Source organism: Hemiscyllium ocellatum, chromosome 31 (genome assembly GCF_020745735.1).
Source record: "Hemiscyllium ocellatum isolate sHemOce1 chromosome 31, sHemOce1.pat.X.cur, whole genome shotgun sequence".
NCBI classification, from domain to species: Eukaryota; Metazoa; Chordata; class Chondrichthyes; order Orectolobiformes; family Hemiscylliidae; genus Hemiscyllium; species Hemiscyllium ocellatum.
Window position 1 is genome coordinate 50,195,589 of NC_083431.1, and position 19,538 is coordinate 50,215,126.

The 19,538-nt window shown below is 46.3% G+C and overlaps 1 protein-coding gene across 1 annotated transcript; it reads right to left on the reverse strand.

Annotated features, from left to right (window-relative positions):
- Window positions 1-4,915: 4,915 nt before the first annotated feature.
- LOC132830548 (neuferricin) lies at window positions 4,916-17,791 on the reverse strand. The gene is made up of 4 exons (XM_060848327.1): window positions 17,515-17,791; window positions 9,236-9,376; window positions 5,955-6,141; window positions 4,916-5,248 (listed from the first exon to the last, which is right to left on the reverse strand). The coding sequence occupies exons 1-4, from the start codon at window positions 17,789-17,791 to the stop codon at window positions 5,038-5,040; spliced, it is 816 nt and encodes a 271-aa protein (XP_060704310.1). The 3' UTR covers window positions 4,916-5,037.
- Window positions 17,792-19,538: the final 1,747 nt, after the last annotated feature.

Sequence of the window (19,538 nt, forward strand, 5' to 3'; positions counted from 1 at the left end):
GTGCCTGTGTGTGGTTCTTTTTTTTTTAAGCACTCTCAGATGTAGGAGCTTGTGTGTTTTGAAGTTTCACATAATATAATGGAGACTGCGATTAGATTTCCAGCAAGAAGAGCAAGCACTCTTCATTCTGGCCGAGCACATTCTGTATGAAGCTCACACGTGGCAGGTTGTCAGATTGTGATGGTATCCCTGAGGCTAGGGTCAGTGGATGGCCTTTTCTTGGCTGATATGCAGTGTGTTGTCAAATCTGAAACCTGGGATAGCGAAATCACAACTAGCAACAAATCAAGACCGTTCACCTAAATCGCACTTGTGCAACCTTGCTGTGCTTAGATTGACTATTTTCCTATTGGTTGCTGGTTGCACATCAGGTAATTTAAGCTTAAGGTGAATGGAGATTTAGATTCTAAAGCAAATTCTGATCCTTTTGGGTGCATCTCCATTTAAGAACCACTTGGAGTCAGAGATATGCAGCACAGAAGCAGACCCTTTGGTCCAACTTGTCCATGTCAACCAGTTATCCTAAATTAATCTAGTCCCATTTACCAGCACTTGGCCCCTTCCTATTCATATACCCATCCAATGTTGTAATTGTACCAGCTCCACCACTTTCTCTGGCAGCTCATTCCATACACGCGCCAAGGGACTTTCTGCTTTCTGCTCTCCTGTAGTTCCCGGTGAGTGTAACAGAACACTGACCGTATTTTCCAACAACCTTCACACTCCAAAGTACATCTTGTAGAACCTTTCTATCAGGGTGGACTTTGTTGGGAGCAGCAGAGCATCAGAGTAGTGTGCTGATGTCTAATTAATCTACAAACCTACTGATCAGTCCCCATGTGGGCATTTCCGTTTGAAGGAGGGAGAATTCCCTTCCTGGCTCTCTCAAGGCTGACACTAATACGATCACATGACCAGAAACAGCAGATAGTTTAAATGCAAGCCCAGTGTCTGCACTTGACAAAGAGCAGTTTCATTTTTATTATTAACCAGACTTCAATTTTGCTCAGGTTATGAGTAGTGCTATTAGCCAGCATAACTTGGTCCTGACCTCATTATAGCCTTGGTTTAAACCTTCACCTCCAGGCATTGGTTTGTCAAAGTGACCACCCAAGACGAGGTGCATTTGACCAAAATGGCAATTAGGAGGCTTAACGAAACTAGAGTTGATGGAAATTGCAGTGATGGTGGAGGGAGAGGAACTATTCTCCACTGGTTGGAATCCTCCCTGGCACAAAGGAAGATTGTCATGTTATCGGTGGTCAGTCATCCTAGCCAGGGCATCTTTGTAGCAGTTGCTCAGGGTAATGGCCGAGGCTCAATCAGCTTCCACCAGGTGTTCTCTGCTTACACAGCAATCAGTGCCATTTGTGAGATTTTAGGTAATGAAGCAGTCCATATCCAAATGCATCAGACTGGATAATATTCCGGCTTGGTCTGAAAAGTGACGTTTATGCCACCGATCCAATTCAAGAGCAAACTATACAAAAGTGAATGCAAAAGTCCTAGTGAAAACTGATGTACAGAGAGATCTGGATGTTCAGGTCCATTGTTCCTTGAAGGTGACAACACAGGTGAGTGGTGAAGAAAGCATATGGTATGCTTTCCTTCATCAGACGGGGTACTGAGTACAAGAGTTGGCATGTCATGATACAGTTGTGTAAGACTGGTTCGGCCACATTTGCAATACTGCGTACAGTTCTGGTCACCACGTTACCAAAAGGATGTGGATGCTTGGAGAAGGTGCGGAGGTGGTTCACCCGGGTGTGACATGGTATGGAGGGCACTAGCTATAAGAGAGGTTGAGTTGATTATGATGATTTTCGTTGGAAAGGCTGAGGTTGAGGGGAGACCTGATTGAGACCTATAATATCATGAGGTGTAGACAGGGTGGATAGCAAGAAACTTTCCCCCAGACTGGAGGACTCCATTACTAGGGGTCATGAGCTCAAAGTGAGAGGGGAAAAGTTTAGGGGAGATATATGTGGAAAGTTCTTCATGCAGAGGGTGGTGGGTGCCTGGAATGTGTTGGCAGCGGAGGTGATGGGCTGAGAATGATTCGCGTCATTTAAGATATCTCGATCAATACATATAGGAAGAGGCTGAACAGGCTGGCGCTGTTTTCCCTGGAGTGTCGGAGGCTGAGGGATGACCTCTATGGAGGTTTACAAATTGAGGGGTGTGGATAGGCTAAATAGGCAAAGACTTTTTCCTGGGCTCGGAGTCGAGAACTAGAGGGCATAGGTTTAGGGTGAGAGGGGAAAGATGAGACCTAAGGGGCAATGTTTTCACACAGGGTGGTATGGGTATGGAATGAGCTGTCAGAGGAAGTGGTGGTGTAACAATAAAATGGCATTTGGATGGGTATATGAATAGGAAGGGTTTGGAGGGATATGGGTTGGGTGCTTGCAGGTGGGACTAGATTGGGTTGGGATATCTGGTCGGCATGGACGGGTTGGACCAAAGGGTTTGTTTCCATTCTGTACATCTCTATGACTCTCTGACTCTAATAGGCAGGGAGCAAAGGCGTTCGATAAGGTTCCCCACAGTAGGGTATTGTACAAAATGTGGAGGAATGGGATTGTGGGAGATATAACTGTTTGGATCAGTAATTGGCTTGCTGAAAGAAGACAGAGGGTGGTGGTTGATGGGAAATGGTCATCCTGGAGTCCAGGTACCAGTGGTGTATCACAAGGGTCGGTGTTGGGTCCACTGCTGTTTGTCATTTTTATAAACGACCTGGATGAGGGCGTAGAAGGGTGGGTTAGTAAATTTGCAGACCACACTAAGATCAGTGGAGCTGTGGATAGTGACAAAGGATGTTGTAGGTTACAGAGACATAGATAAGCTGCAGAGCTGGGCTGAGAGGTGGCAAATGGAATTTAATGCGGACAAGTGTGAGGTGATTCACTTTGGTCTGAATAACCGGAATGCAAAGTACTGGGCTAATGGTAAGATTCTTGGTAGTGTAGATGAGCAGAGTGATCTCTGTATCCAATTACACAAATCCTTGAAAGTTACCACCCAGGTTGACAGTTGTTAAGAAGACAGTGCTTTAGCTTTTATTAATAGAGGGATAGAGTTCCGGAACCATGAAGTTATGCTACAGCCGTACAAAACTCTAGTGCGGCCGCACTTGGAGTATTGTGTACAGTTTTGGCCACTGCATTATAAGGAGAATGTGGAAGCTTTGGAAAGGGTGCAGAGGAGATTTACCAGGATGTTGCCTGGTCTGGAGGGAAGGTCTTACGAGGAAAGGCTGAGGGCCTTGAGGCTGTTTTCGTTAGAGAGAAGATGGTTGAGAGGTGAGTTAATAGAGACATATAAGATAATCAGAGGGTTAGGTAGGGGGGACAGGGAGAGCCTTTTTCCAAGTATGGTGAGGGCGAGCACAAGGGGGCATAACTTTAAATTGAGGGGTGATAGGTATAAGACAGATGTCAGAGGTCATTTCTTTACCCAGAGAGTAGTAAGGATATGGAATGCTTTGCCTGCAACAGTAGTAGATTCACCAACTTTAAGTACATTTTAAGTTGTCATTGGACAAGCATATGGACGTACATGGAATAGTGTAGGTTAGATGGGCTTCAGATTGGTATGACAGGTCGGCGCAACATCGAAGGCCGAAGGGCCTGTACTGCACTGTAATGTTCAATGTAGATCCTTAGAAAATGGGTGACTGGTTTAGAGAGAGGATTTGGACCAGCACAGGCTTGGAGGGCTGAAGGGCCAGTTCCTATGCTGTAATTTCTTTGCCTCATACTCCTGTGAGGAAAGAACAAAGACTATTTCTAATAACAGTCTGTCCATTCCTATCTTGACATTTGGTGGCGTTACCATTGCTGAGTGAACTGCTCGACAAGTTACCATTGACCAGAAACTGAACTGAACTTACCATATACATTGGCTGCAAAAGCACATTAGTGCTTGGAATTTTGCAGTGAGTAACTCACTTCTTTACTCCCCCAAAGTCTGTCCATCTCTAAGGCACAAGTGATGTATCACTGAGTATTTAAAGCTATGTGTCCATCTGCTAGCCATCACCATCCCAGGAAAAAAGCTCACCGTCCACCCTATCTAACCCTCCTGATTATCGTACGTCTCAATTAAGTCACTGTAATGCTAGCTCTTGATTTTTTTTCATTGCCACACAAATATAACCTTTTCCTGTTTCCAACAGTTGTGTAGTGCTGGGAAAGCACAGCCATTTCAGGCATAAGCCCTTCATTAGCTCATTCCTGCTCTCTGATCTGCTGTGCTTTTCCAGCACCATGCTCTCAACTCTGATTTCCAGTATCTGCAGTCCTCCCTTTCTCCTGCTCATTGACTGCTATCTTTATGAACAGAGCATCTTATAAATACTGGAAGCATCTTTTCTCCTCCATTTGGATTGTTGCAGATTGAAATTTCCTGTATTCTGAGACACTGATTCCAGCTGGGTGATCCTGGGCCACGTAGAACTTGAGACATAAAGTGAGGGGCCATCTACTGTGCCACAAGAGCCACGTTTTAGCTCAAAGTGAGGAATAGTAACAGCCCTATTCTGGCTGGACAATGAATGAGAGAGCCGCACTCACTGTCCATACATGGACAGTGGATACACCCCCACCCAAGGAATTGGTCTCACCCAAAAAGGAACCTGAGGTAGCCTGATAAGCTGAACCAACTCTGGGACAGGTGGGGCACAGTAACACACACCCTTCCCTGATGGATGGGAGTGAACCTGTTGGATTTTTACAACAATCTGGGTCACTTATGGCCACTATTAATCCATAGGTGATCAGATTTATGGATTGTCCCAGATGGGATGGGGACTGAAGGGATTGGAAACTAATAAATCTAGGCTTCCTTCCTAACAAATTAATTTCACACTTATTTTTAATTTATCCATCCATAGTCACATTTATCCTGTTAAAATATTCATTTATTCATGCAAACGAAATACAGTGATTGCTTCAGCATTGTCTTTAAAATAGAAATGTCACACATCCTGATGATTTTCAGTCTCTGAAATGGTGCCTGTGATCTGTCAGGCTGTTATGTGTCTGGAACGGCACATGAGTCAGAGAGGCTGTGGCATCCTGCATATTCCTGGAGGCTGGGATTGTCGAGATCCCCCCTGTTTTGGGCAGAATTGGGCTGGTTCGATGGGGGCCCAGTTGGCCGCACACAAGCACAGCGATGGCTCTTTGATCCAGGTTTGTATAGTTTCCGTGGGACTCCAGCCCAACTCCTTTCTACTCCTCCACTGGAAACAACAATAAAAGTCACATTTCTTTACACGTTTGGCTTATTTTGATTTAGTTTATTACTTTCTGTGCGCAATTCACTGGGTGAAAGGGGCTCACTGGAGTAATCATTGACCCTATCACTCATTCTGAACCTCTGGGCTGGGGAAGGAGGCCATACCTTCCCCTTTCTTTCCCTCCCATATGCCACACTTTCAAGGAGACTTTGTACTGTGGGATAACTTATATTTGTATTATGGGACAATATATAGGAACTAGTTTCATTAATGAGAAATTGTGGAGTTTACTGAAATTGGGCTGACTGTAGAGATGCCATGAGAACGGTGTCTAGGTCTTTAACCAATATACCTAGGCAGGTTTGATGATGGTGAGCTCCATCCCAATCCCAGTCACTTGACTTAGGGACAGGAGACACGTTGTGCTTCTGCAGCCAAGGTCCAGCTATTGTGCAGAAATAACTCATAAAAATTGCTCAGACCATAGTTTCCACTTGATTTTCAGGTACTGACTGTTGTATAACTGTCAACCGGATGAAGTCAGGACTTTGGCCCCAACCCCACAGTCAGGTCCTCACTCTAGCCTTGCATCTGTGGAATCCACACTTGGATGGGCAGGGCTGGGTGGTCAGACATAAAAAAGACACTGCCTTCAGGATAGAGGAGGCATTGGAGAAGGGGAAAGTGATTCAAAAGCAACATAACAAACCTGTGAGATGAACACCAGACTCTTCCTCCTTTGGCTGAGCTCCATTCAGAATTGCAGGGAGGAAAGAGATTGTTTTCTAACTCGGATTCTGCTTTCAGCTTTCTGCCCTGCATCACAGCCAACTCCACATCAGCCAGCGCTTGGTTGGGTTCACCGTTGTGGTCATAATACATTCCAATTAATTTACCTTGCAAGAAGCAAAAATAAGTAAAACACTCCTGAGATTTGGAGAAACCTTGCAGTTTGACAGAGACGTTGAGGTTTTAAACTAAGATGTAGACAATTAACAGGCAAATTCAACTTGCAAAGCTAAAATAGCACACTATACAAAGAAAATAGTGTGTTCTACAGTGTGCAGCTTAGTACCTCGTACAGACACAGTGGATTTAATGTCTGCCGCCTTTGTTGTTTCAGTGGTGCCCAGTGTGACTCTAACCAGCAGAGAGTTTCCCCCGATTCCCATTGGACCCAGGATTGATAAGACTCCTTGATGGCCTACATGTGCCACCTTAACTACAGTTTTGTGGTTGGCTCCTATCTGGTCTCTGAAATAGTCCAGCAAGCCATTCAACTGTACCAATTGCTACAAAGTTTCAAAGAAATGAAACCAGGCAGATAACTTGGCATTACCCAAAGCACTGGAAAAGACAATGGCAACCCTGCAAAGTCCTCCTTTCTAACACGGGTCTAGCATCAAAGTTGGGAGAGTTGTCTTACAGACCAGTCAAGCAACAGCCTGACAGTCACAGACATAGAATCAGACCGTACAATGTCCCAGACACCACCATCACTGTCCCTGGATTCCCACTGATAGGATCGACACATCAGAAGGGGACAACACAGGGGGATACAGTCAGGACGAAGTTGCTCTGGAAGTCCTCAACATTGACTCTATACCCTGTGAAGTCTCATGGCTTCAGGTTAAACAAGGAAACTGCCTGCTCTTACTGTGTGCCAAATTCCCTCAGCTGACGTATCGACACTCCTCGATGATGAGCGACACTTGGAGGAAGCACCGAGGATGGCAAAGGTACAGAATGTCTTCTGGCTGCGGGATGTCAATGCCCACCACCAAGAGTGGCTCAGTAGCAGGATGACTGATCGAGCTGGTCGGCTCCGTAAGGATCTGCAGCAGGTGGTGAGGGAACGAGGGAAAAACATCCTTGCCAATCTGCCAGCTGCAGATGCATCTGTCCGTGACTGTATCGATAGGAGTGACCACTGCACTGTCCTTGTGGAGACCAAGTCCCAACTTCACATTGAGAATAGCATCCATTGTGTTGTGTGGCACTATCACCGCATTAAATAAGGCAGACTTTGAATAGATCTAGCAACTCAAGCCTGGACATCCCATGAGGTGCTGTGGGACACTAACAGGAGTGAATTCTACTCCAGCACAAGCTGTAACCTCATGGCCTGGCATATCCCCCACTCAATCATTACCATCAAGCCAGGGCATCAATCCTGGTTCAATGGAGACTGCAGGAGGGCCTGCCAGGAGCAGCACCCAGCAGACCTCAAAACAAGGTGCCAACCTGGTGAAGTAGCAAAGAACATTACTTGCGTGCCAAACAGCGTAAGTAGTAAGTGATAGAGCTAAGTGACCACGCAAGCGATCTAAGCTCGGTACTCCTGCCAAACCATGATGGTGGTGGACAATAAACAACTCACTGGAGGAGGAGGCTCCACTATTATCCCCATCCCCAGTGATGGAAGAGCCCAGCTCATCAGGGCAAAAGATAAGGCTGAAGCTTTTGCAGCAATCTTCAGCCAGATGTGCCAGGTGGATGATCACTGACCAGAAACTCAACCAGATTCACCAAATAAGCACAGTGCCTACAAGAGCAGGTCAGATGCTGTGGCAAATAACTCAATTCTGACCCCACAAAACCTATCCATCATCTACAAGGCTCAAGTGAGGACTGTGATGGAATACTCCCCACTTGCCTGGATGAGTGTAGCCCCACCAACACTCAAGAAGCTTGACACCATCCAAGACAAAGCAGCCCCCACTTGATTGGTACCCTACCAACAAACACCCACTCGCTCCACCACAGGCAGTCAGGAGCAGCAGTGTGTACTATCTACCAGATGCACTGCAGCAATTCACCAAAGCTGCTTTGACAGCACCTTCCAAATCCACGACTACTTCCATCTAGAAGGACAGACAGTTGCTCCATGCGAACTGCAAGTTCCCCTCCAGGCCACTCACCACCCTCACTTGGAAATATATCACCATTCCTTCACTGTCACTGGGTCGAAATCCTGGAATTCCCTCCCTAAGGGGTATGTGAGTCAACACTCAGCAGGTGCACTGCAGCGGTTCAAGAAGGCAGTTCACCATCATCTTCTCAAGGGCAACTAGGGACAGGCAATATATGCCCATGTGCCATGAATGAATAAAAAATCATTTAAACAATGAGCAACAGAGGGAGGCACTTTACCAGATCCAGTGAAAGTGGAAGTACAGAAGGGAAATGTCAGATTAGAGTGCCAGATAACTGGGTTGCCAGGGTAGGTGGTGGAGTATTGAGGGTGGGTTCAAGGGCCAGGATGGGTGGTGTGTTTCTGGCAAGGGGCTGTGTTTTGGGGGGACATGGGTGTAAGGGGTCTGGGAAAGTGTAGTTGGGGTCAGCTGGGTGGGTGAATGCTGAGATAGGGAGGTGGGAGTGGGGGATGGGTGCAGATTGAACATCTAGCCAGGAGCTAAACTAGGTTTTCAATCTTCTAACTTTTTCTGGCTAAGTATTAACTGCAGTGGAACCCTGCACATTCTCTGACTTTAATCAATACATTTGGAAATTACCAAACACAGGGCAATAGCCCAGCGTGTTCTTCAATTCCAGGCAATTTCCCCCAGAGTCTGTCAGGGATTCCATGGGGTGTTGTTATGGACGCTCCCACCTACACGGCATTCGCAAGATCCAGATCATTATCTCTCTCATAGTGCATCCTGTTTATCCAGAGGCTAGGCCGAGCCTGGGAGGTTCCAGGTGAGATCTCCGTTGGAAGACGACATTGTAATTGCCTGCAGTGGATGAGGGTGTCATTCATTCTCTGCTGGGGGCTCTCTGCAGCCAGTCAGAGAGGAGAATAAATTGGAACTTGGATGAGGATTTCAAGTGGAATTACTGCCAAAAGAAGTTGGAGGTGGCAGGACATTTCAATTAATTGTTTCAGATCAGGAGACCCAGGCTGTGAGCACATCTCTCACTGCTATTTCCACATGATCAGGTTTAGGGATTGCATCTTCTCATAAGGTGCCCAAATGAGACTCTTACCCTTAAAAATGTACTCTTTCTTGTAGAAGTCAAGCCATTCATGGAGAGCAAGTATTTCAGAGGGCGAGAGTCCAGATACATCCTCCACAAGACCACTCTCTGTGAAATCTCCACTCACAAAGGCTCGGGCTGCATCTCGACCTGCATTTGACAACAGAACAAATTGAGGACAGAGGCTCTGCATACTGACACGCTGCAGCAACGTGGACCCAGGTGAAAGCAGAATGAGCAGGTCGGTCAAGAACCATTCAGAGACAACTCGAGTTAAGAAATTGTGCTCTTGAAATCCATTTGCTGTGCAGCCAACTTTTCACATGTTAAACAACTGGAAGCAACAGATGGAGATAACATCAATGAACATAAAACAAAGAACTGTGGGTACTGGGGATCGGAAACAAAACCGGAAATTGCTGGAGAAACTCAGCAGGTCTCGCAGCATCTGACATAAATTAACAGTTCAGGGACTGAATTGTTATTACAATCCCAGCACGGAACTGTACAGAAAATCTGATGAAAACTTCATAATGATCTGAACTCTGGTATTGAGTTTTCCAGTCCATTCAGATTATTAGGATCTCAATTTATAAAGACAGGATTGGATTAGGAGTAGTCAGCATGGCTTTGTCTGTGGGAGATCATGCCTCACAAATCTGTTGAGTTCTTTGATGAAGTGACCAGGAAGGTTGATGAGGGTAGGGTGGTAGATGTAGTCTGTATAGATTTCAGTAAGGCTTTTGATAAGGTTCCACATGGGAGGCTGCTCGAGAAGGTGAGATCACATGGAATCCAGGGGGAGCTGGCAAATTAGATACAAAATTGGCTTGATGGTAGGAAGCAGAGGGTAATAGTGGAAGGATGTTTGTCAGGCTGGAGGCCTGTGCCTAGTGGAGTGCCTCAGGGATCGGTGCTGGGCCCACTGCTGTGTGTTATGGATATCAATGATCTGGATGAGAATGTACAAAACGTGATTAGTAAGTTCACAGGTGACACTAAAATAGGCGGTATCATGGACAGTGAGGAGGGTTATCAGAAATTGCAGCAGGACCTTGATCAGCTGGGGAAGTGGGGCGAGAAATGGCAAATGGAGTTTAACATAGATAAGTGTGAGGTCTTGCATTTTGGAAAGTAAAATCAAGGTGGGAGTTTCATGGTGAATGGTAGGGCCTTAAGGAGTGTAGTGGAACAGAGGGATCTTCGAGTTCAGGTGCACGGTTCTCTGAAAGTGGAGTCACAAATAGGCAGAGCCTTCAGTCAGGGCATTGAGTACTGGAAAAACACAGCTGGTCAGGCAGCATCCGAGGAGCAGGAGAATCGATGTTTCGAGCATACACTCTTCATCAGGAAGTTGGGAAGTTACGTTGCAATTGTACAGGACATTGGTGAGGCTGTACTTGGAGTATTGAGTCCAGTTTTGGTCACCCTGCTATGGAAAGGATGTTATTAAACTGGAAAGAGTGCAGTAGAAATTTACCAGGATGTTGTCAGGACTCAAGGGTCTGAGTTACAGGGAGAGGTTGGACAAGCTAGGACTTTTTTTTCTTTAGAGCGTAGGAGACTGAGGGTGGTGGGGGAGATCTTATTGAAGTGAATAAGATCATGAAGGGCATGGATAGGGTGAATGCACTCAATCTTTTTCCCAGGGTTGGGGAATTGAGGACTGGCGGGCATCAGTTTAAGGTTAGAGGGGAAAGAATAAAATGGAATCTGAGGGGCAACATTTTTTACACAGAGGGTGGTATGCATATGGAATGAGCTGCCAGCGGAGGTGGTTGAGGCGGGTACATTAACAACATTTAAAAAGCAATTGGACAAATACCTGGATAAGAAAGGGTTAGAATATAGGCCAAGTGCAGGGACATTTTGGTCAGCATGGACCAGTTTGGGCCAAATGGCCTCTCTCCATGCTGTAGGACTTGATGACTCTAATTACTCATTTACCACATGAAAGAGGCATTTTGGAAATGTAATGTTCCAAATTTGTAAAGCTGAAAACAGACATTAGCAGAGGGGATCGGGGAGGTGACAGAACAGTCAAAGCAAGACATTCGTTGATATGGTGCCTCACAGAGTCATACAGTATGGAAACTGACCCATTGGTCCAACCAGTCTATGCAAAACATAATCCCTAACAAAACTAGTCCCACTCATTATTCCTGGCCCACATCCCTCCAAATCTTTCCTATTCATGCTCTTATCCAAATGTCTTTTCGATGTTTTAATTGTACTCGCATCCACCACTTCCTCAAGAAGTTAATTCCCCACAGGCACCATCCTCTGTGTAAAAGAAATTGCACACCCTGTCCTTTTTTAAATCTCTCCTCTCACCTTAAGTTTGTGCCCCCAAGTCTCAAAATCCCCCATTCCAGAGAAATGACAACTACCATTAACTCTGTCTATACCTCTCTTTATTCTATTAACTGTTATAAGGACGCCTCTCAACCTCCAAGGTGTCAACTATTAAAGATTTTTGAAATGTGCTCACTGTAGTAATTTAGACAAATATGCACCTATATGGCGGAGGCTCCCATGAACAACTTTATAATAAACCAAGGTGATGTTTTTGTGAGTTAAGTGCAAAATATTGGCTCAAGAGGATGTTTCTGCTCTTCAACATTGTGCCATAGCATCTTCAAAGTTCCTTTTCTATCTTCTCCAATTCTGTGGTCAAGATGTTTGACTCAGAAGTGAAACCTTGGTAAGTGTGAAGGGGAGAAAGAAAGGACCCCAGTTAGGAAAGACAGCCTCTCAATTCTGGTTTCATTCCAGCACCTCCGTACCCTTTTCATATTATGGAGTCCTCTGGGACAGGACACAGTACTCTGTCTGGGGTTGAAATAGTTTAATACAACTTCTTTTCCATTCTCTCCCTCTAGAAAGTAATCAGAGTGATCTTTTCCTCTGTTTTTCTGTGTCCTTTTTAGTTGACATCAGCACTGGTAACGGTTTGAGCATCTGTACCCCTCAGATCTCTCTGCTCCTCCACTCCATTTTGAACCCCTGGTCTGAATGTTCTCTCTTGGGTTAGCTGCACAGAGTCCCAACAGTTCGCAGCCCTGTCGTCCTGACCCGAAAAGGCCCTGAAGTTTAGATTTTAATCGTAGGGTTGGGGGAGAGCACCCAGAGAGACAGAAAGGTCACTTTGCTGAAAGTACGAAGAAATAAATTAGTGAAGAGACAGCCCTCAAACCCCCATGTTGCAATGGTCACCACGTATGACTAGCTTGCATTTACATTTTATTTTTAAGTTAGCTGAATTCAAATTCCACCAGCTTGCAGGATTGGATTGGAACCAATGTCCCTAGTACATCAGCCTGGGCTTCTAACCTACTGGTGAACGTTACCCCAACACCACCATCTGTCCCTGCAAAGTCTAATTTCAAAAGAACCAAAAGGAATTTTCTAATCTAAACCACATGGTTACTAGTGCCTTTCAGACTCTCTACATACATTATCCAACAGGGGCTAAAGGTCCTTAGCACACAGCAGGGATCATATTTCCCTCTCTGGAACCACTCTGCATAGACCACAGCCCAAATAACAGGCAGGCATTGCCCTCTCTCTCTCTCCTCCTGCCCAGGGGCTGTTCTCTCAAAGAGTGTGGGCTGGAAAAGCACAGCTAGTCAGGCAGCATCCGAGGAGCAAGAGAATCGACGATTTGAGCATAAGCTCTTCAATAGGAAATGATCGAATCCTGATTAAGAGCTTATGCTTGAAACGTTGATCCTCCTGTTCCTCAGATGCTGCCCGACCGGCTGTGCGTTCCCAGCCCACACTCTTTGACTCTGATCTCCAGTATCTGCAGTCCTCACTTTCTCCCCGCTCTCTCAAACAGGCTGCTGCTGCTGTCAGTAAAGTCAGTCATCACGACTGGGAGGTGGGGAAAGAGTGAAAGTTCTTTGGGAATGCCTGGGGAGTGGGTTGTCACTGGAGACAGAACCTGAGCCTAGAACTAGAGCTGTGATTACAGGTTCTAGTAAATGCATAATTAAAACAAAGGCAGAACAACAGTGAACAGCAAACTAAACAGGAAATGAGCAGAACTTGTAGGGCAGAGAACAGGAGGCGAGTCAAGTACTGGAAACGATGGAGATACATATAATGAGTGCCCGACAGAACTGACACATTGGAAGGTTAATATTTTATCAAAGTAAAGGCAAACTCCTGCAGATGCTGGAAACTTGCTGGAGAAACTTAGGTGTAGCAGAATCTGTGGAGAGAGAAATAGATTTAATGCTTTAGGTCCAGTACGACTCTTCAGATTAAACTTTAAATTTTATTATATAGGTTTAGATTTGTTGAGCCAGTAGGCTCTTTTATAGAACTGAACAAAAATTGGGGTATTAGAATGCTACTTTACGATGTTTTCAGTCTGTGACCATCTTCTCCAGAACTCCACATTTGAAACCCTCCTGTTAATCAGGTTTCTGCCCCAATACACTACTGAGATGCTGCTTACCAAAGTCATGACAGACACCTTATTTGATAAAGACCACAATATGCTAGATTGACACCATCAATCACACCATCCCCCATCAACTTCAGTCCTCTATTATCCAGCTGGGAGGACTGCATTTTCCTCAGTTCCAATCTTATCCATCCTGTGATAGTTAATAGGAACATCAGGAGTAAAAGAGGATCTTAGGGATCAGGAGAGTCATTAGCACCATTGACAGTGTTTCCCACTCCTGCACAATTGTTTGTGGTTCTTGATCCAGGATGTTATAGAGCAGACAGGGAGTGGGAATGGGTGACTAGGCTGACTTTACAGGGGGTTGGTACCGGCAACTGCTGAGAACACCATCACTTCAGTTGTGCTCTAAGCCAAAACTGGTCCCTGCACATTGAGACACCAATCTAGCTGTGGGTGTCTGCACATACACTGGACACATCCTGGGACTGAGGCAATTTGTACCAAGGCCAGTCCACTTAACCTGCACATCCTTGCACTGTGTACACTTATAGAACATGGAAACAGATACTTTGGTCCAAATAGTCCACACTGACTACGTCCCCAAACCAAACTGGTCCCACCTTCCTGCGCTTGGCTAATATCTCTCCAAACCCTTCCTATTCATGTACTTACCTAAATATATTTTAAATGTTATAACTATACGTGCACTGAACACTTCCTCTGGCATTCATTCTGTGGACAAACCAGCCTGTGTAAAAAAGTTGTCCCCATGTCCTTTTGAAAACTTTCTCCTTTCACCTTAAAATATGCCTCCTAGTTTTGAACTGCCCCATCCTAGGGAAAAGCCTCCTTTCATTTATCTTATCCATGCCCCTCATGATTTTATAAACCTCAATAAGGTCACCCCTCAACCTCCTACACTCCATGGAAAAAGTCTTAGCCTGTCCAGCAAACCCTCCAAACCCTCTCCAACTTAATAATCCTTCCTATAACAGGGAGACCAAGGCTGGGCACAGAACTGCAGAAGATATCTCACCAATGTCCTGTACAACCTCAAAATAACTTCCCAACTCTATACTCAAAGGTCTGAGCAATGAAGGCAAGTGTGTTAAACCCCTGTCTACCTGTGATACAAATGTCAAAGAATTATGTACCTGAACCCCTAGGTGAAAACCTGAGCACTGGCAGAACCCCAAGCAGACATGGGGAGAACTCATAAACTCCACATGGTCAGCCAAGAATGGAAGTGAACCTGGATCTGGTGCTGTGAGGGAGCAGTGCTAATCACTGTACCCACTCTCCCTCCACCAGATTAAAATATTTAAGTAACTGCCTTTGGCTCCTGCCACCATTCCCCAACCAGTGTCTCCATTCCTCTTCCTGAGGACAGTCTGAGGTTGGATTGGCCTGTTCATTGCCTCAGTGATATATTTTACCACATTGTTGCATCATCACCAAAACCATCTATACCCACAATTATGACCAACAAAGTCCAACTCTATCCCAGTTGTTTCGAGTGCCCTGTGCTTAATGACCACAGGTCAGCTCAGCTGTTGCTAAAACTCTCATCCATGTCCTCATTATCTCTACACTTTACTCTTCAAATGTTCTCCCTTGGACAAACGTCTGGCTTCCACCAAATGCTCACAGTGCAAAGTTCTGCTTTTATACCCCAGTCTCATTCGTTCATGCTTGGTGACTTAACACTGGCTTCTGTTTAAGCAATGTCTTAATATCAACATATTCTTCCCTGTTTAGCTCTCCTTCAGGCCCAGACCTCCATGATATCTGTGTTCCTCTAATTCAGGCCTTTACTCACTCCAATGTTTAATTGCTGTCCTGCTGCTGACTGTATCCGAAGCTCTGGAATTCCTCTGGTAATCTTCCCCGTCATCCGCCTGAAGGATACCCCTCTAAATCTTTTTTACCAAACCTGAATGGCTCCTTGTGTAGCTAAGTCTCAAATTTCTTCAATGCCTCAGGATTCCACGGTATTAAAAAAGGTGCAATGTAAGTGGCAGTTGTTGTTGGGCTGTGACCTGAGACAATAATGAGGGAGAGGTTTCTAAACATCCATTCACTGGAATAACCTTTGTGCTCCTAAAGGCCAAGATGAAGTCCTCTATAAATGCAGTCTTTCTTGCAAAGCTGAGATTCCCCAGATGAAAACCTTTTGGAGGAAGGTTAGGTGAGGTTACACAGGTGCAAGTATAACCTCTGGATTTTGGAAGTTAGAAGGCAGACAAAAAAACTCCATCAAACCTGCAAGGTTTGTAGCTCAGGTTGAGGTTTAGGGTGTGGGTTTGCTCGCTGAGCTGTAGGTTTGATATCCAGACGTTTCATTACCTGGCTAGGTAACATCATCAGTGGTGACCTCCATGTGGAGCGAAGCCGTTGTCTCCTGCTTTCTATTTATATCTTTCTCCTGGATGGGGTTCCTGGTGATGTCATTTCCTGTTTGTTTTCTGAGGGGTTGATAGATGGCATCTAGATCTGTGTGTTGTTTGTAGCGTTGTGGTTGGAGTGCCTTTGCTTAGTTGTCCCAGTCAAATTGGTGTTTTTTTTCATCTGTGTGTAGGGCTACGAGGGACAGAAGTCGTGTCTTTTTGTCAAACTTCTTGACAGCTACTTGAGAGCCAGGCCAATGCCATGTCTGTTGTATGTGTACCCTGTCTTAAAGGGACTGTGTATATACACAGGCAGTCTGGCTACGATGCACTCTGCTGTAATGTCTGCTTTGTTACTTAGAATGTGTTTCACTGTTTTAAATAAACTAACCCACAAAGTTAATTGATCTCTGGCAACCAGCTGATGAATACAGCATTATCCTTTTGTTCTGCAGGTAACAGAGAGATAAGTCTGTCACTGCAGCATTTTCTGAACTCAGACCTACTGAAAACCCTCCATACCTTGAAACCAGTTGCAAGCCCCATCCTGAAGGATGGTGGGGAATGCCAAGCCCTGTTGGTAAAGGCGGAGGGGGGAGTGACTCAGAGCCATTGCTGCCTCCTTCCCCCAACTGGTCAGTTCACCAGCCCCGCTTTGGGAAGGGCTTGGTTAGAGAGGAGCACATTGAAATATTACCTGTTAAGGGGGATGGTAAGCACAGGGCACTCAAATCAACTGGGGTACTCATGATCTGTAGCCAAGGGGAGTGTTATTCCCTGGTAATAGAGTAGACAACACACAGGCTTCCCAGGAGCCTAGCCCAGGGACCAGTGTAGGATGTTGCGATGCAGCTCAACTGTACACACTGTACCGATTCTGTGTGCATACTGTGTGTGTCCCGTGCTCATACTGTACCAGTCCTGTGTTTATACTATGTCTCCCATGTTCATTCTGTACTGTTCCTGTGTTTTTACTGCGTGCGTCCTGTGTTCACAATGTACCGGTCCTGTGTTTATACTATATCAGTCTGTGTTTATACAGTACTGGTCCTGTGTTTATACTGTGTGAATCCTGTATTTACACTGTACCGGTCCTATGTTTATACTGTGTGTCCTATGTTCACACTGTACCGGTCCTGTGTTTATACGATATCTGTCTGCGTTTATACTGTACCAGTCCTGTGTTTATACTGTCTGGGTCCTGTATTTATACTGTACTGGTCCTATGTTTATACAGTCTGGGTCCTGTATTTATACTGTACTGGTCCTATGTTTATACAGTCTGGGTCCTGTGTTTAGACTGTACTGGTCCTATGTTTATACAGTCTGGGTCCTGTATTTATACTGTACTGGTCCTATGTTTATACAGTCTGGGTCCTGTGTTTATACAGTCTGGGTCCTGTGTTCACACTGTACCAGTCCTGTGTTTATACGATATCTGTCTGTGTTTACACTGTACCAGTCCTGTGTTTATACTGTACCTGCGAAGCAGCTGTAGGAGCCCCCTGGACCGTAATGTTTTTTCCCTTTGCTGACATCGAACACTTGCCCGAGGATGGCCAGGTAGAGCCCGGGGCTGCCCCTCTCTCCGGTGTACCGGCTCAGCTCGGGTTTACTGAAGAGGCGGCTCGGTGCAGGTCCCGCTGCTGGATCCCACAGCGATCCCGCAAACCAGCGGCTGCACCGAGTCCACAGCCCAGCGGGAAGCAGCACCGCCACCGCGCCGCACACCGCACACACCAGCAGCGACCGCAGCATCGCCCCGGACCCCGGACCCCGGACCCCGGACCCGGGCACAGCCCCCACCAGCCCCCGGGCACACACACCCCCGGACCCCGGGCACACACACCCGGACCCCGGGCACACACACCCGGACCCCGGCACACACACCCCCGGACCCCGGACCCCGGACCCGGGCACAGCCCCCACCAGCCCCCGGGCACACACACACCCGGACCCCGGCACACACACCCCCGGACCCCGGACCCCGGACCCGGGCACAGCCCCCACCAGCCCCCGGGCACACACACCCCCGGACCCCGGTCACCCTCCTCCCGTGCACTGAGCAGTGTCCCGGGCAGGGAGCTTCCTGACCGCCCGGATCACAGTAACACAACAGCACAGCCTCCTCTTAAAGGGACAGTGCCAGCAGCACAGGTTCCTCTTAAAGGGACAGTGCTGGTAACACAGGTGCCTCTTAAAGGGACAGTGCCAGTAGCACAGGTTCCTCTTAAAGGGACAGCGCCAATAACAGGTTCCTCTTAAAGAGACAGTGCTGGTAACACAGCCTCCTCTTAAAGGGACAGTGCTGGTAACACAGGTGCCTCTTAAAGGGACAGTGCCAGCAGCACAGGTTCCTCTTAAAGGGACAGCGCCAATAACAGGTTCCTCTTAAAGAGACAGTGCTGGTAACACAGACGCCTCTTAAAGGGACAGTGCCAGCAACACAGATGCCTCTTAAAGGGACAGTGCTGGTAACACAGGTGCCTCTTAAAGGGACAGTGCCAGCAGCACAGGTTCCTCTTAAAGGGACAGTGCTGGTAACACAGGTGCCTATTAAAGGGACAGTGCCAGCAGCACAGGTTCCTCTTAAAGGGACAGTGCCAATAACAGGTTCCTCTTAAAGAGACAGTGCTGGTAACACAGATGCCTCTTAAAGGGACAGTGCCAGCAATACAGGCTCCTCTTAAAGGGACAGTGCCAACAGCACAGGCTCCTCTTAAAGGGACAGTGCCAGCAGCACAGATTCCTCTTAAAGGGACAGTGCCAGCAGCACATGCTCCTCTTAAAGGGACAGTGCCAGCAGCACAGGTTCCTCTTAAAGGGACAGTGCCAGCAGCACATGCTCCTCTTAAAGGGACAGTGCCAGCAGCACAGATTCCTTTTAAAGGGACAGTGCCATCAGCACAGGCTCCTCTTAAAGGGACGATACAGGTAACACAGGCTCCTCTTAAAGGGACAGTGCCAGTTACACAGGCTCCTCTTAAATTGAACATGTCAATATCACAAGCTCTGAAGTGACAGTTTCATGAGGACAGCCACTTCTTAAAGTGATAGTGTTGATAACACAGACCCCTCTTAAAATTACAGCAGAGATTCATTTAAAGTGACATTGCAATTAACCAGCTCCTCTTAAAATAACATTGTTAGTAGCACAGGTTCCTTCAAACATCAGTTGTAAAGGGTCTTTCCCTAATAAGTGTTAGTGATACAAGTTCCTCTTAAAGTGACAGTACCAGTCATAGGATCCTCTTGAAGTCACAATGTTAGTAACAGACTTTTTAGTGTCAGAACCAGTAGCAGACAACTCTTCAAGTGACAACATTCAGCAACATAGATTTCGTTTAAACTGACATAATTGGTAACTGCTTCAGGCAGAACTTCAGGGTTTGAGATAGAGTTAGGGTTAGGGTTAGGGTTAAGGTTAGGGTTAGAGTTAGGGTTACTGTTAGTGTAAGTATTAGAGTTAGCGTTAGGGTTAGGGTTTGAATTTGGATTAGAGTTA

Bases quoted from the DNA above. Each gene is read 5' to 3' on its own strand.
- LOC132830548 (XM_060848327.1), bottom strand. From the start codon at position 17,791: ATGCTGCGGTCGCTGCTGGTGTGTGCGGTGTGCGGCGCGGTGGCGGTG. The intron at 9,377-17,514 runs GTACAGTATAAA...TGTCAAATGCAG, and splicing joins CTCCTACAGCTGCTTCGCAG to GTCGAGATGCAGCCCGAGCC. The intron at 6,142-9,235 runs GTAAGAGTCTCA...GCTTCTTGCAAG, and splicing joins GAAAGAGTACATTTTTAAGG to GTAAATTAATTGGAATGTAT.